A 15,108-nucleotide genomic window follows, 5' to 3' on the forward strand; every position below is an offset into this window, starting at 1 on the left:
CACAGCTGTCTGCCACAGGACTGAGGGGTAGGGGAAAGTACTGCTGCTGTGCTAAGAGCCAAAATGGATGAAAATTAATCACAACTTACCATCTAAGCGCAGAGTTCCAGAATAGTTATATCAGACAGATTCTGCCAGTGCAATTGTTGTCTAGGTTGGGAAGATAGATTTCTGGTGCTTCCTACTCTACCATCTTCTCAGTATCATCCTATGTGCATTCTTTTTTTTTTTTTTTTCAAAGATGTTTTTATAGACTTTAGAGAGAGACAAGGGAGAGGAAGAGAGAGGGAGATAAACCGATTGATGTGAGAGAGAAACCAATTGGTTGCCTCCCTCAGACACCTGGACCAGGGATCGAACCAGCAACCTGGGTATGTGCCTGACCAGGAATGCAGCTGGTGACCCTTCAGTACACAGGACAGCACCCAAACTACTGAGAGCACCAGCCAGGGCTATGTACATTCTTAATTAATTTATCATATCGTTATCTTGGTCAAGCATCTTAATGGGCACTAACACAGGCTTAGAGCCAATAGATATTTATGTCCTAAATTAGCCACCTACTAGCTGTACAACCTGGAGCAAGTTATTTAAACCTCTAACCTCATATTTCTCAGCAATAAGGTGGAGATAATAGTTTCTGCATCATGGTATTTTAGGAAGAATAAAATGATAAATGTATATAAACCACTTAGCACAGAGACTGGTATAGTAAATGCAAAATAAATATTAGCTATTATGTTAAACTATATGAATTTGCGGATATTTGATCATATTCTTATCTAAACAGCCATTTCATAAGTTTGTTGTACTGTTGTTATTTCATAGATGAGAAACCAAGACACAGAGAACTTAATTTTCTCAATGTCTTCAAACTTTACGTGATAGTGAATGGATTTTAATCTTCTTACAATCTTAAGTTAGATTGTGCAATGGCCTACACACTGTGATACTAGTTTAGTTAACATTCTTAGCAAAAGCTTCTCACTAATAATCAAGAGGAATCTATTATATTTAGAGCCACTAACTAAGTAACACCACTCATAAAAATATTCTTCAGAGATTTCAGGGCCAAGGACCAGTCCAGGTGCCCTCAGATTAGATCATTTAGATCAACTATTTTTCAGTACAATAAAGCAATTTGAACCTATGTCATACTCTCTGTCAGGATCTAATTGGTCTTTCAGTAAGTAAGTTAACAGATGCCTCTAACTCTTTCTGATTTTGCTCTAGGGTATAAGGGCCTTGTGACTTTGGACATCTATGGGGACATCGACAATACTATGGTGCTTCTGTATACCTCTGTGGAGACCAACAAAGTATGTCTGACTTTTATTAAGAACTTGGGTTAAAGTGATTGGCTGAGGAGGGATAACTTGAGAGGCGAGTAATAGTGAAGGAATTAAAGAAGTATGTAAACATAACTTTTGGAAGTTAGTTTATGTCCAATTCACAATTATGCTCCACTTAGGAAAGCATTCCTGAAGCATTTTGACCCACTTTTTATCCACTCTACTTAATATATAAAAATATGCTACCCAGAATATATTGATAAAAAGACCAAACTATTGTGGTCTGGCAATTCTTGGGGGGAAGGAGGTATGGGGGTACAGAAAGAGATTGGACAAAAATCTTATACCTATGGACAAGGACAATGGGACGGGGGTAAGGGCATGGGGTGTGGTGGGAACCGGGTGAAGGGGAGCTATGGGAGGAAAAAATAAGAACAACTGTAATAATCTGAACAATAAAGATTTATTTAAAAAATAAAATTAAATTAAAAAATAAAAAAGACCAAACTATTGATAGGATATCAATGAGAGGATGACAGTTCTCTTCTAAGAATTATTTATTCATTTCCACAACTAAAAATTTCAATAAAACATTCTCCTGTTCTCTCCATCTGAACTCTCATGAAAATCATTATGAATCCCTCTGGCACATATAAACAGCCTTATAATGCTATGCTTTTATTCACATTATGTATGTCTTTTCTTCTCTCCAACTTAGTAGGTTCTTTAAAGGAAAGGAGTGGGTCTTACCTTTCCATGTCTCCAGTGCTTAGCTTCTTATCTGGCACACAGTTGATGGCTGATTAGCATTTAATTTCAAAATCAAAATGTCTGTTTTTATGTCACCCAAAGTAGTGCTTATCTCAAAACCCAAAGTTTTCAGTTACTATATTAGACTTTTAATATAATCCAATATTGAGGGCAGAGTGTGTGTTGGGGGGGGGGGGGGTCGTAAGGGCAGAGGGTGGGGTGGGAACTGGGTAGAGGGGAGCTATGGGGGGAAAAAAGAGGAACAAGTATAATAATCTGGACAATAAAGATTTAATTTAAAAAATATATAATCCAATATTGAGCATATATTCAATGGCAATACCTTAAAAAAAAGACACCCTCCGTGTTTCAATTACTAATAGTAACAACAAAGATAATTACACCCCCTCTAAGTTATTTGCCCCTGGGGTGAGAGGCAGGTGCTTGTGGTAAGATCCTAGTCAGCCTCAGGACTGCTCTTCAAAATAAAAAATGTTGTCTGTGCACTTATTCTCTCTGAAGGTAAATGTAGTTGAAATTTTCAGTAATCTAATGTCACCAATTGTGCTTTGTAATACGTGTGTGTATATGTGGAAACCAGGGGCTATAGATATATTATTCTACTACAGGCCCAGTGCAAGAAATTTGTGCACTGGGGGCAGTGGGTGTGGGGTCCCTCAGCCCGGCCTGCACCCTCTCGCAATCTGTAACTGCTTGCCTGCCTGCCTGCCTGATTGCCCCTAACCACTTGCCTGCCTGCCTGATCCCCCCTAACCACTTGCCTGCCTTCCTGATTACCCCTCACCACTCTGCTTGCCTACCTGATTGCCCCTAACCACTCGCCTGCCTGATTGCCCCTAACCACTCTGCCTGCCTGCCTGATCCCCCATAACCACTTGCCTGCCTGCTTGATCGCCCCTAATCACTCTGCCTGCCTGCCTGATTGCCCCTAACCACCTCTGCCTTGGCCCCCACCACTGGGGCTTCATCCAGAAGGACATCCAAAATGACGTCTGGAAGGTCATTGGGCTATCCGGTCTAATTAGCATATTACGCTTTTATTATTATAGATATCCAGAGTAGGTCTCAGTAGAGATTCAATGTCCAATACCCTAATATGTAGGATATTTCCTATTCTCAACAAATGCAATTATAGATTCTGCTCTCAAGTTAAGAGTATATTTTTGCGAATGTAAAACTTTTGTCCAGAATGTTTTGAAGCAATAGTGGTGAATTCAGAAAGATAATTATTTTTTAGATGTCTCTTAGAAGCTGATTTAATATGTGTAAAAGTAATTTAAGGATACATTAATATTCCCATTGTCAAATTACTTGAAAAGAAGTCTTTTCTCTTAAAAATCTAGTGTTGTGTACAAGAAAGCACATTAGAGGAAAGGAATAGAACAGATTAGAAAATTTTGTAATTGACAGAATGTAAGCAAGGTAGAATTATTTCAGAGCCCCTTGACATGTATCAAAATGAATAATGGTTTTTGCTGTGGTGCATTTTCTCAAAACACCATTTTCAATAGCAACTTAATATTGTGGAAAACATTGGTACTTCACTTCTCAAGTGACTTGGAGCTAGCCTTTTAATTTATCTTAGCCTCTATTTATTTTAGTTTATTATTTTTGCTCCTTTTTACAGTTTTAGTTTTATTTTCAATGGCAGTTTACATTCAATATTATTTTGTATTAATTTCAGGTGTACAGCACAGTGGTTAGACAATATACTTTACAAAGTGATCCCCCCCCCCCAATATTTCAAATATTCACCTGGCACCATGCATAGTTATTACAATATTATTGACTATATTTCCTATGCTGTACTTGGGACTCTTTTATGACTACCAATTCCTACTTCTTAATCGTTTCACCTTTTTCACCCAGTCTCCCAACCTCTCTGGAAACCATCAGTTTGTTTTCTGTATAAGTGAAATCATATGATATTTGTCTTTCTATAACTGACTTATCTCAGAATAAAACCCTCGAGGTCCATCCATGCTGTCACAAATGGTAAGATTTCATTCTTTTTATTGGCCAAGTAATATTATATATATAAATAAAAAGAATGAAATCTTACCATTTGTGACAGCATGGATGGACCTCGAGGGTTTTATTCTGAGATAAGTCAGATAAGTATATATATATATATATATATATATATATATATATATATATATATATATACTCAGACAGCTTTTTTATCCAGTCCGTCTATTGATGGGCGCTTGCATTGCTTCTATACCTTGGCTATTGTAAATAACGCTACAATGAACATAGTGATGCATATATTCTTTCAAATTAGTGTTTTGAGTTTTTTCGAATAAATACCCAAAAGTGGAATTACTGAGTCATAAAGCAGTTCCATTTTTAATTTTTTGAGGAATTTTCATACCGTTTTTCATAATGGCTGCCCCAATCTGCGTTCCCACCAACAGTGCATGAGGGTTCCCTTTCTCCACATTCTCGCCAACACTTGTTGTTTGCTGATTTATTGATGACAGCCATTCTATCAGGTGTGAGGTGATATATCATTCTTGTTTTAATTTGCATTTCTCTGATGATTAGTGACATTGAGCATCTTTTCATATGTCTGTTGGTCTTAGCCTCTATTTTAACATTTGTAAAATGAAAGGCTCAAGCTAGTTCTCTAAAGACCAAAGAACCTGTGTTGGGTAGACATAGATTATGGTCATAAAACTAATTGGCCCACATGGAGCTTAAATCCACATTTGTGCTGTGAAGCAATAATGAATCCTACCAAGCTTCCCCATGGCTGGTTAACATTATCTTGTTTCACTGAGAATTCTACTATGAAATTCAGATGTCCTTGGACAGGATGGTCAATTTCATCAGAACTTGTTCTAAAATCTCTTTTTCTGTTCTTCCTTCTTCTTTTTCATGTCCTGACACAGTACAATGTACTTTTGACCTATGACACCCACACAAATGTCACTAACCCAGTGAATGACAGCCCCACATTCATCTGGAAGAACCGGAAGCTTCCTAATGATACTCCAGACCGGGGTAAGGTATCCTTAGTGAATTTTCTTTTCTTAAAATTGTGTGTGTGTTTTCTTTTATGCAACTAGCCTGTGTTTTTTATTTTGTTTGTTTTATTTATTGTCTGAATAAATAAAATATTTTCCAGGTTTATAAATGTTTCTCTCTGTCTTTCTCTTTCTCTTCCACTCTCTCTAAAAAATCAATGGAAAGATATTCTCAAGTGATATCTCAAGTGAGGATATCTTTAAAAAGAAATAATAATAATAAAAACATTTCTTCTGGATATTACAAGTATCACTGTCTTTTCATTCATTCAATAAAGATTTACTTAGTGTCAGGCAATGTCCTAAGCACCTGGGACACAGCAATGGACAACACAGAGTAGGTTCCTGTTCTCCTCCAAGCCTTCATCACCTGCCTCCTGGGATATAATAGCTTTCCCAGACTTCCTGCTTCAGTCCTGCCTCCTGCCCCTTCCATCCAACCAGCACCACCACCAGAGTGACAGCATGAATCCAGTCACATTGCTGCCCGGTTGCTAATACTGCAATTAGCAGCTCCACTTTACCTACCAAATAAAGTCCAAATGACTTATTATTGCACAAAATTTCCATGCCCTTCCTACTCTTCAGCCTTATGTTTCATTTTACCTGGATCCCTCCCCCACTCTCTCAACTTCCTCCTACTTCCTTAAGAAAGGTTTTTGCAACTTCATGCCCCTGTGTCCTTATCGATGCTTCTCCCTCTGACCAAAAGTTGTCACTACCCAATATGATTGGAAAACAACCACTCATCCTTAATATGTAACTTGAACTCCCCTTTTCCTAAGCTTGTTCTTAGCATCTCAGGAGGGTATTGATCTTGCCCTTGATCCTACCAGGCTTCTAGCATAATACTTCTATCACACTTACTTGTTTACACATATTTTTATTCCATACACTATATGTGTAGGGTCTATTCTTTATATCTCTTTGCCTCAACACAATGCCTTGGAAAGGAAGGAAGGAAGGAAGGAAGGAAGGAAGGAAGGAAGGAAGGAAGGAAGGAAGGAAGGAAGGAGAAAACTATAAATATGTTTCTAGTCAGTATAATCTATACAATGTTAATTTTAATCAGTGTACTTCTCTAAGTATAAATACCTTCCTCTGTTAAATCAGGAGGTTTAACAAATCCCAAAGTTCTTTCCAATTATCATGTCCTATGACCTTGGAGTTATAAACTCAATCTACATTGTGACCCATTTTTTTGAAGTTTTAAATTGAGTTTATTAGAGTACACTGGTTAACAAACCATACAGGTTTCAAGTGTACAACTCAACAATGGGTGCATACTGCATTGTGCACCCATTGCTCAAATATAGTCTCTTTCCTCCACCATTTATCCTCCATTTGCCCTCTTCTATTTCCTCTGTCCCCTGGAACAACTCTACTTTGTTTGATTCTCATACAAATACTGAAAAGAAGGCACTATTATTCTAATACACACTTTGCAAATGAGAAAATCAAGAGAATAAAATTTTAAGTAGATTTGATTATAGTCATTTTTGTAAGCTCATTTAAAAAACTGGAAATATTCATTGAACTTTGCATTCTATGTATTTGAAGTATTTATTTGGACAGAAAAATCATCTCAGACTAGAAAAAATAAAACAATAAAAGTTATCATTGTGATCCATTTAAATAAAATGTGATAACCTTAGCAGCCACCAGAAGGCAGCAGAAGCTTAAACTTAGAGCTAATGTGATCCTGTGACTTATCAAACAAGCAAAACTACAAAGTATGTTGAATTAAAAATTACAAATTGCCAATTATAAAAATAGTCATGGGGATGTTAAGTACAGAATGGAGAATATAGGCAATAATATTGTAATAATTATGTATGTTGTCAGATGGGTACTAGACTTATCCAGGTGATAACTTCCTAAATTATATAAAGGTCTAATCACTGTGTTATACACCTGAAATTAATATAATATTGTGTGTCAACTGAAATTGAAATATAAATTTTTAAACAAATTTTAAAATGGAGTAAGAATATATTTCAGCTTGCCAGTTGTCAGTTTTACATAAAATTTAAAGAATCATTTTAATTTGTATTTAATGTACATCTTATATTTAGTGCCATGAGATGGTCACACTGTGAGAAACAGATAGGAATTGAGATGGGTTGAAGGCCCAGCACATGGGAGTCCCCATGTGCCTTCCAACCTATGCTCTAGGGCAGCAGTCCTCAACCTGTGGGTCACGACCCCTTTGGTGGTTGAACGACCCTTTCACACGGGTCACCTAAGACCATCCTGCATATCAGATATTTACATTATGATTCATTACAGTAGCAACATTGCAGTTATGAAGTAGCAATGAAAATAATTTTATGGTTGGGTCACAACATGAGGAACTGTACTTAAAGGACCAGAAGGTTGAGAACCACTGCTCTAGGGGATGTGTAATTTTAAAAGACTGATGAGTAGAATCACCTGCCCTGTTGAAATTATATTTCTCATACTCACTTTTTGAAAATAACATAAGCATGGGAATTTATTTTAAAACTAGAGGCCCAATGCATGAAGATTCGTACAAGAATAGGCCTTCCTTCCCCTGGCTGCCAGCACCAGCTTCCCTTCAGCACCTGGGACCTGGGCCTTCGCTCTGGCCACTGCCTTCTGCCTTCATTCTGGGCTGGAGCCACCTTCCACCTTCACTCCGGCCCTGCCACCCTCCTGTAGCTCCCTCCATCCCCACCTCCCCCCCCCCCCCCCCCCGCCCAGAGCAAGCATTCTGCCCCGCCCCAGCCACTCCACGCTTCCATGCGCCCGCTGCCCAGAGGCCCGGAGCAGCCAGGGTGGGGTGGAATGCCTGCATCATCACCATGATGACAACGCAAGTATCCCTGCTCAGCCGCCGCCATCTTTGTCACGTCAGTTTGCATATTCCTTCCTTATTGGCTGTGGGCGCTGCCATCTTTGTCGCAAAGTGACAGTCAATTTGCATATTCCATCTTTATTAGATAGGATAACCAAATCTTAATCTGTAATAGTGTATGATGGTATTTTTAAATATTTTATTTTCAATTACAGTTGACATACAATATTATATTAGTTTAAGGTGTACATCTCATACTTGCTTTTGTTTTCTGGCTAGGGATATGAGAATGATGGCTGCCACAATGGTGGTAGTGGTGATGGAAATGGTGATTATAGTGATAAACAGAATTCACCGAAGTTAGATGTGCCCACAATGCAACTTCAACTCCAATTTATTAATTTATTTCTGCCCTGGGGAGAATACTAGTAGAAATTCAGAGCTCACATTTTCACTGTTAAAAGTTTCCCTTTAGCTCTGGCTGGTCTGGATCAGTTGGTTGAGCATCAACCCATGCAACAAAAAGTTGCTGATTCTTCCATGTCAGGGCACATGCTCAGGTTGCAGGCTTAATTCCTAGTAGGAAGCATGCAGGAGGCATCTGATCAATGTTTTGCTCTCACCTATCTCTCTCTTTCTCTCTCCCCCTACCTCTCTCTCTCCTTCCCCTCTCTCTCTAAAAATCAATTTAAAAATCTTTTTTTAAAAAGTTTCCCCTTAGTAGAAATTTTTTGTCAATATATTTATTGGGTATCTTTGTAATTGTCATTGTCATTGTCATTGTAATATGCATGAGCTTCTAGTATTGTTCTACTAACTATCTATAAAACTTCATGCTTCCCAACTTTGTAAGATGAAGATGTTAGTGTCTATTTTTTCTTCTATCTCTTTCTCTGCTCCCAAATTCTCCTGTATTTTTCTTTAATCTGTCGGGGGGTGATAATATTTATTTGGTAACCACAATGAAGAACTCTGTCATTTACCTTTAAGTTGATATTCTATAAGTTGAAAACATTATTATTATTATTATCATTCACATGAAGTCAAATAGCATGCCATGATATTTTTTTCTATATGGCTCCAATGTCTCCCCTTTGTGCCACACCTACTAAAAATAATAATAATAACTTTTTTAAATTGCAAATTCTCAAAATCTGGCCAAATTTTACTTTGTTTCATTTTTAAACTATGTCTTATTTGAACATTTTCCCCTAGAATTTCTGGGTCTCTTATTTTTGCTGTAAGAAGAAACATGTCTCCTTCACCATATTGCTATTGTCTTCCATCTTCTTACACATTCCCATCTATTGCTTGGAATCCATTCCATTTTATTCCTTCTTCAACCCACTAGCTTCTTAGTCTCATAGAGACTCACTGTGACTTAAATGAACCATGAGTTTCTTGTCGTTTGTAATTGTTATTGTCCTTCTCCATCTAGCTAGTCCTCTGCAAACTCAGATTCTGCTTCACTGTTTCTTTGTGTTGGATCCACATTGTCCAGGGTTCCACTTACTCTTCTGTGAGTCTCCCACATTACCCCATCTACAGAACTCCACCCACATACTAGTGTTCTCATAAATATAATCACTTACGTTCTTCATTGACTTCCGCCCGTTGTCTAGTAGAGCTTGGAAAGGAGCACCAGCAGCACTGTAGTTTAATATTCCAGCACTGGCTTACTTTTCTTTTGATTTGTGCTCTGTATTTAAAAAAAACACACACACACAAAAAAACACTTGTCTCTGCCTCCCACTTTGAATTCTCCTTAGGTCTATTGTTTCAAGAACACCAGGGAGACTTCTACCACCAAAATTATTTGTGTGCTGGAAGCTATTTTATGTCTTATTTGGCAACTCACATAAAGAAAGACGTGAGAGGTGTAGACTGTAAGGATAGCTGAAATTAACCCACTTCCTTAGGGCACATTCTAGACAGTTTTCTTCAGAGACCAAGGACACAGGACCTACATTATCAATGAAGAGATGAATAAAGGATAAATATTTTTTAAAAGGCTCTCCCTTTCACCTCCCCCAATTACATCATACAACTAGACTCTTTGAACTGCTTTTATTCTCTGTTCAGAGATCCTTACTAACTCGTTTTGCACTGTCTTTCCTGTGACAGGACCTCAAATCCTGATGATCGCTGTCTTCACTCTCACCGGAACTGTGGTCTTGGTCCTGTTGGCCGCGCTCCTGGTGCTGAGGTACCCACACCCTCTCCGGCTGTGCTCCTCATTTTGAGAGGGAGGAGGGAGAGAGGGAGGGAGGGAGGGAGGGAGAGGTTTAATGGCTATTGCTGATGATGTATGTTCACAAAGAGGTCTCTAGACAGGTGTAAGGTCAATAATTCTAATTTATCCACACTCTCTGGGAAAACAATGACAAAACTTTGACATTTTGAATGTTGGGATGCATATTATTACAAATTCTCTGTGCTTTTGTATTTTCTTTCTACATATGTTTTCAAAGGCACAGATCCACAAGAGGAACTGGCTTACTTAGGAATCTGGTGTATTCTCTGGTGATTTAAAACTTAATGTTTTTGCCTTTCAAGGTTATCAATTTAAAATTTTTTCTTTCCTCTTTCTTCCCTGCTTTTTTTATGCCATCAGTTCAGATTCTTTATTATAGTGAAGGGCTGTATTAGTGAAGGACCTAAGAAAGTGAAACAAAAAGGGGGGCAAATAATATAAAAGGCCATCGGGAATCCTTACAAGTTCGCTCATGGCCAGCACTGGCCAGATTGGGGAGTTGTAATTGGGCTGGCCTCACTCACCACGTATCTACCTTAGAATACCAGGGTTTGAAATTTCTCCCAGTGTTCAGAAGCTGAACAGCATCAATACTAATAAGAAACTATTGACTGGTTCTGTTCCTTCCACAGAAAATACAAAAAAGCGCATGAACGTCGTCAGAAAAAATGGTCCCACATTCCCTGTGAAAAGATCATTCCTCTGGAGACCAATGAGACCAACCATGTGAGCCTGAAGGTAAGGCGCACCTCACCTTTTGAAGAAGCCTGTCTAAAGTTGGTGCAGCTTGCCAGGTGGCACCGGTAGATGGTGGGAAATGAGCCAAGCAGGGATCATTTCTTTCAGAATCTAAGACTTTGATGTTATTTCAATCACCGTTTAAAATGCCCCTAAGAGGTCAATTTTAACCCATATTACAACAGATTACAGGTTTTTATGAGAATCAACTTGAAAGATGCAATAGTTCTCAACCTTTCTTCTGCCTTTGAAGTCTGGCGGACCAAGGGCCATGTCTGGCCTGCAGGGGTATGTGTGTGTGTGTGTGTGTGTGTTAGTCAATATTTATCATCTTTTAAAAGTAATTGCCAAATATAAGAATCTTGGACTGGCTAGAAAAATTCAGATTACCAGCTTCTTCTGACAATTCAGATGATCCAGCAACTCTCTCGGCTGCACCCAGAGCTGATGGGGCTGCCCTCCTCAGACACCCGGCCCAGCATCCTCACTGCATTGCCACTTGGGCTTTTAGACATGAGTTTGCAACTCCAAAGTACAACATGTTCCCCTAAAAGCAACTGTCTGTAGCTACAGGCAACGATTCCCACAAGGAGGGGGCAGGGGGAGCTGGAAGCAAGAAAACCCTGGCTGAAGTAGAACCCAAGAAGGAGGGAGGGACAGCGCAACTCTGAGAGGAAGGGAGGGAAACCCAGAGTTTAGCATCTTGTTGCAGAGGAAAGGCGAGTTGTGAGAGAGAAACACAAGTCAGCTGTAATTGTTTTCCTGGGAGTCTGCCCAGCAGGCTGTGAGCGAGTAGAGCCCGCTCACCTGGCAGAGCCTCTTGGCCTTTGACTGGCAGTGGATGGGACAAGACCGGAAGCTTCTGGAATAATTAGCCTTTTCTTGTGCCAGATCGATGATGACAAGAGACGAGATACAATTCAGAGACTGCGACAGTGCAAATACGACAAAAAGGTGACTATCCTCTCCCCTGCTTCTCTGAACTCTCGGTGAGGGGTGTGTTCTGGGCCTGCTGACTCAGCACTGCCCCCTTCAGATGCTGGCTGCGCAAAGGTGCGGGCGGGTGCAGGGCTGCTCCAGGGGCTGCTCTAGGCGCCTTTCACAGGGATGGGCAGGGCTCTGCTTCAAGGGTTACAGACTCACAGTCCGGGGAAGATTAAAGAATGCATACAATTTTTTAAGATAGGCGGAATGCAGGAAGCGAAGGGAAAAATAAAAGAGAGTCAGAGCAGTCCACGCAGCCCTAATATATTTTGCCTCATTCAGTAAGAATATGACAATTCCACATGGAGTTTCCTTCCTTCCTTCCTTCCTTCCTTCCTTCCTTCCTTCCTTCCTTCCTTCCTTCCTTCCTTCCTTCCTCCTATATTCATTCCTTCCTTCCAACCTTTTTTTCTTCCTTCTCATTTAGTCATTCTTAAAGAAACATTCAAACCTGAGCCTCTCATATCCAAGGGACATAAACATCAACAAAATACTGTCGCTAATCTCAAAAGCTTACAGTATAGTGGGAAGATAGACACACACACAAAATATTATAATACACGTATAAATAGTGATGCTACAACTTTATCTTCTTAATTCAATTGATTTTTGCAGAGAGTGATTCTAAAAGATCTCAAGCACAACGATGGCAATTTCACAGAGAAGCAGAAGATAGAACTGAACAAGGTATGTGTCCCTTGCTTGAAACCCTTAAGTGAGAAATAGTATCACTGCATTTCTCCCAAGCACTGAGGGCCCGGGGCAGCCAGGCATTATTGGGGATGCTGACAGAGAAGCCCTCAGGCCGAGAAATGGGTGACTATACCTATTCGTGTTGAAGATTCTACCAACCGATGTTGGAGAGTGATGTTGATGGTGTAAAACATGTTGGAAATCTAATAGCATGTCTACAAAATGGTCCTGATATTATTTGAGAGTAGTCAAAGGTCTGTATTCGAGTCCCCTTGCTGAGGAAAGAAAGACTGGTTGGTAAGATGCATTGCAATGCGTACTAAGAAATGTACTGACATTCCAAATCATCTTCCCAAAGACCTAAAACACGTTTTATTAGCGTATTAATTTTTACTGTGGTGCTGCTTTCTGGCTGACTTGCTTTGTAAATAAACATGTTATCTTAGTTGCTTCAGATTGACTATTACAACCTAACCAAATTCTACGGAACTGTGAAGCTTGATACCATGATCTTCGGGGTGGTCGAATACTGCGAGCGAGGATCCCTCCGGGTAAGGACAATTTCCGATCTCCTAACTGGTCACCCATATAGAAAAATTATATATAGCTGTAGATATAAAGTTTTAGATGTTCACCTAGTGAAATAATATTGGAGAAGTATCAGGAAAAGTTGGTGGGTTCATATGTTACTAAACTGGAGCACTCAGATTTTGTCAATGTCTTAATATATATATATACATACATATACACATATTTATATATTTTCAAGAGTGTAGACTTGAGAGAACAGACTTGGAAAAGTGACTAATTACCTCTAAATTCATTTTATTTTCCTTGCATATTTACTTGATTTGTATGAAAAGAAAAATGGGTGGCCGTTATGTTAGCACCAAACAAGAATTAGGGAACCTATTCATAAGTCCTGGTTCTGCTACTGTATTAATTCCTACCATCCTTTCCCTTGTGAGGGATTGAGGATGGCCCAGGTGTTGCCAGGTGGGGTCAGGTACTCTGGCTGAGCAAGTTCAAAGCAGAAAGAGAAAGTAAGACAGAAATAAGTTGATTTCTTGGGAACAACCACGCATCAAGTAGGAATAGCAAATCATTACATTGTTCAGAAGGGCAGGCATATACAAGAAACAGCCACTTACGAGAAACAAAATCAGGTGTGCAGCAGAAATGGGACTGAATGGGGAACAGGTAGGAGAAGGAAGGAATCGAGGACAGTTGTTTCAAAGAGCATTGAAATATTTGAACCTCACCTGGAGCAGTTTCTGGGATGTGTTCTGAGGGCTTTCAGCCTTTTAAAAACCTTTGGGGAGGTGACCATAGACTTTACCAGGATACTTTGCGAGTAAAGGGGGTACTGTCATAATTGTTGGAGCTGTAGACATAAATTGCAACTGACCTCAAGCAAACCACAATGTGTGGTCACCCTGCCCTCGGACTATTTTCAGACCCAGTGTTTCTTTATAACCTTAATATTCTCCCCTATACCAAAGCCTGAATCCTAAGATTGGGGGCAGCGGCAGCAGGACCTTTAAAGAGGACCAAATATTCATTACGCAGTAACATTTAAAAATAATTTTGAAATTTAACCCCTTAGAAATTTTTAATTTTTTAATAAACTTTCATAAAAGAACAAAACTAAACTAAACAAGATTAGTAGTTTTCAAAATAAACCCAGGTCTATCCTCAAAGAAAAAACTCATAGCCCTAAATGTTATTCTGTCTTTAAAAAAATAATCTAAATAGTCAATATAAAACTTAGAAGGATAACTATGGCCTAAGGAAAAGACACTTTCAAAATTCAATCATTACAAAAGAGGTAGAGTTTTTAAATGCATTTATGAGTTGTTTATCTTTTTTAAACTATAAAGTATACAAGCCTCTCATATTTCTAATTAAGACTTAAAAGAAGCATAAAAACAAACAAATGTGGGCATAGAAAATAAAGCTATTAAAAAGACACTTTCAATTGTGAAAGAATACTTCAAAGACTATTAAATTATAAAATCCAAAAAAGAGAAAAATTTTCGATGCAATACAATCATGAAAGTTTGACTCAAAAAGTAAAAACTTAAGTAAGCTAATAACAATAGGAGAAATTCTAATTTCTATTACAAAAAAATACCAGCTTTGGCTTAATTCTAAAATTCAATAAATAATTCTCTGTGTGTATATAAATACTGTTCTAAAGTTAACCAAAAACACAAATATCTAAATTCATTTAACATTCAACAAAGCTAGCATAAAGTTGATAATAAAATATGAGTAAAGGCTAACTTATATTTAGGAATATTGATTTAAAAAATGATAAATAGAATACTAGTAACTCTAAGCCAGTTGTATGTAAGGAGCATAGTACAATCAGGTATGGTTAATTCTATGAATTCAAAAACTATCACTCTCATGCATCATATCAAAAGGTCATAGAAAAAAATAAAGACCATATGATACTAAAAATGAACATTTAAATTAAAAAATTATAATTTAAATAAAACATTTCTAATGATAACAATTATA

The 15,108-nt window shown here is 38.4% G+C and overlaps 1 protein-coding gene across 1 annotated transcript in view; it reads left to right on the top strand.

Annotated features, from left to right (window-relative positions):
- GUCY2C (guanylate cyclase 2C) overlaps positions 1 to 15,108 on the top strand; it is a gene marked incomplete at its 5' end in the record, with an annotated part of 67,718 nt that overhangs the window by 25,772 nt on the left and 26,838 nt on the right. Inside the window, 7 exons of the mRNA XM_081084147.1 lie at positions 1,234 to 1,319; positions 4,961 to 5,072; positions 10,038 to 10,119; positions 10,800 to 10,905; positions 11,797 to 11,859; positions 12,505 to 12,576; positions 13,029 to 13,133. Of these exons, the coding sequence (XP_080940273.1) occupies positions 1,234 to 1,319; positions 4,961 to 5,072; positions 10,038 to 10,119; positions 10,800 to 10,905; positions 11,797 to 11,859; positions 12,505 to 12,576; positions 13,029 to 13,133 (626 nt within the window). The remainder of the gene's footprint in view (positions 1 to 1,233; positions 1,320 to 4,960; positions 5,073 to 10,037; positions 10,120 to 10,799; positions 10,906 to 11,796; positions 11,860 to 12,504; positions 12,577 to 13,028; positions 13,134 to 15,108) is intronic.

Source organism: Myotis nattereri (assembly GCF_964212035.1).
Source record: "Myotis nattereri genome assembly, chromosome: 2".
Lineage (NCBI taxonomy): Eukaryota > Metazoa > Chordata > Mammalia > Chiroptera > Vespertilionidae > Myotis > Myotis nattereri.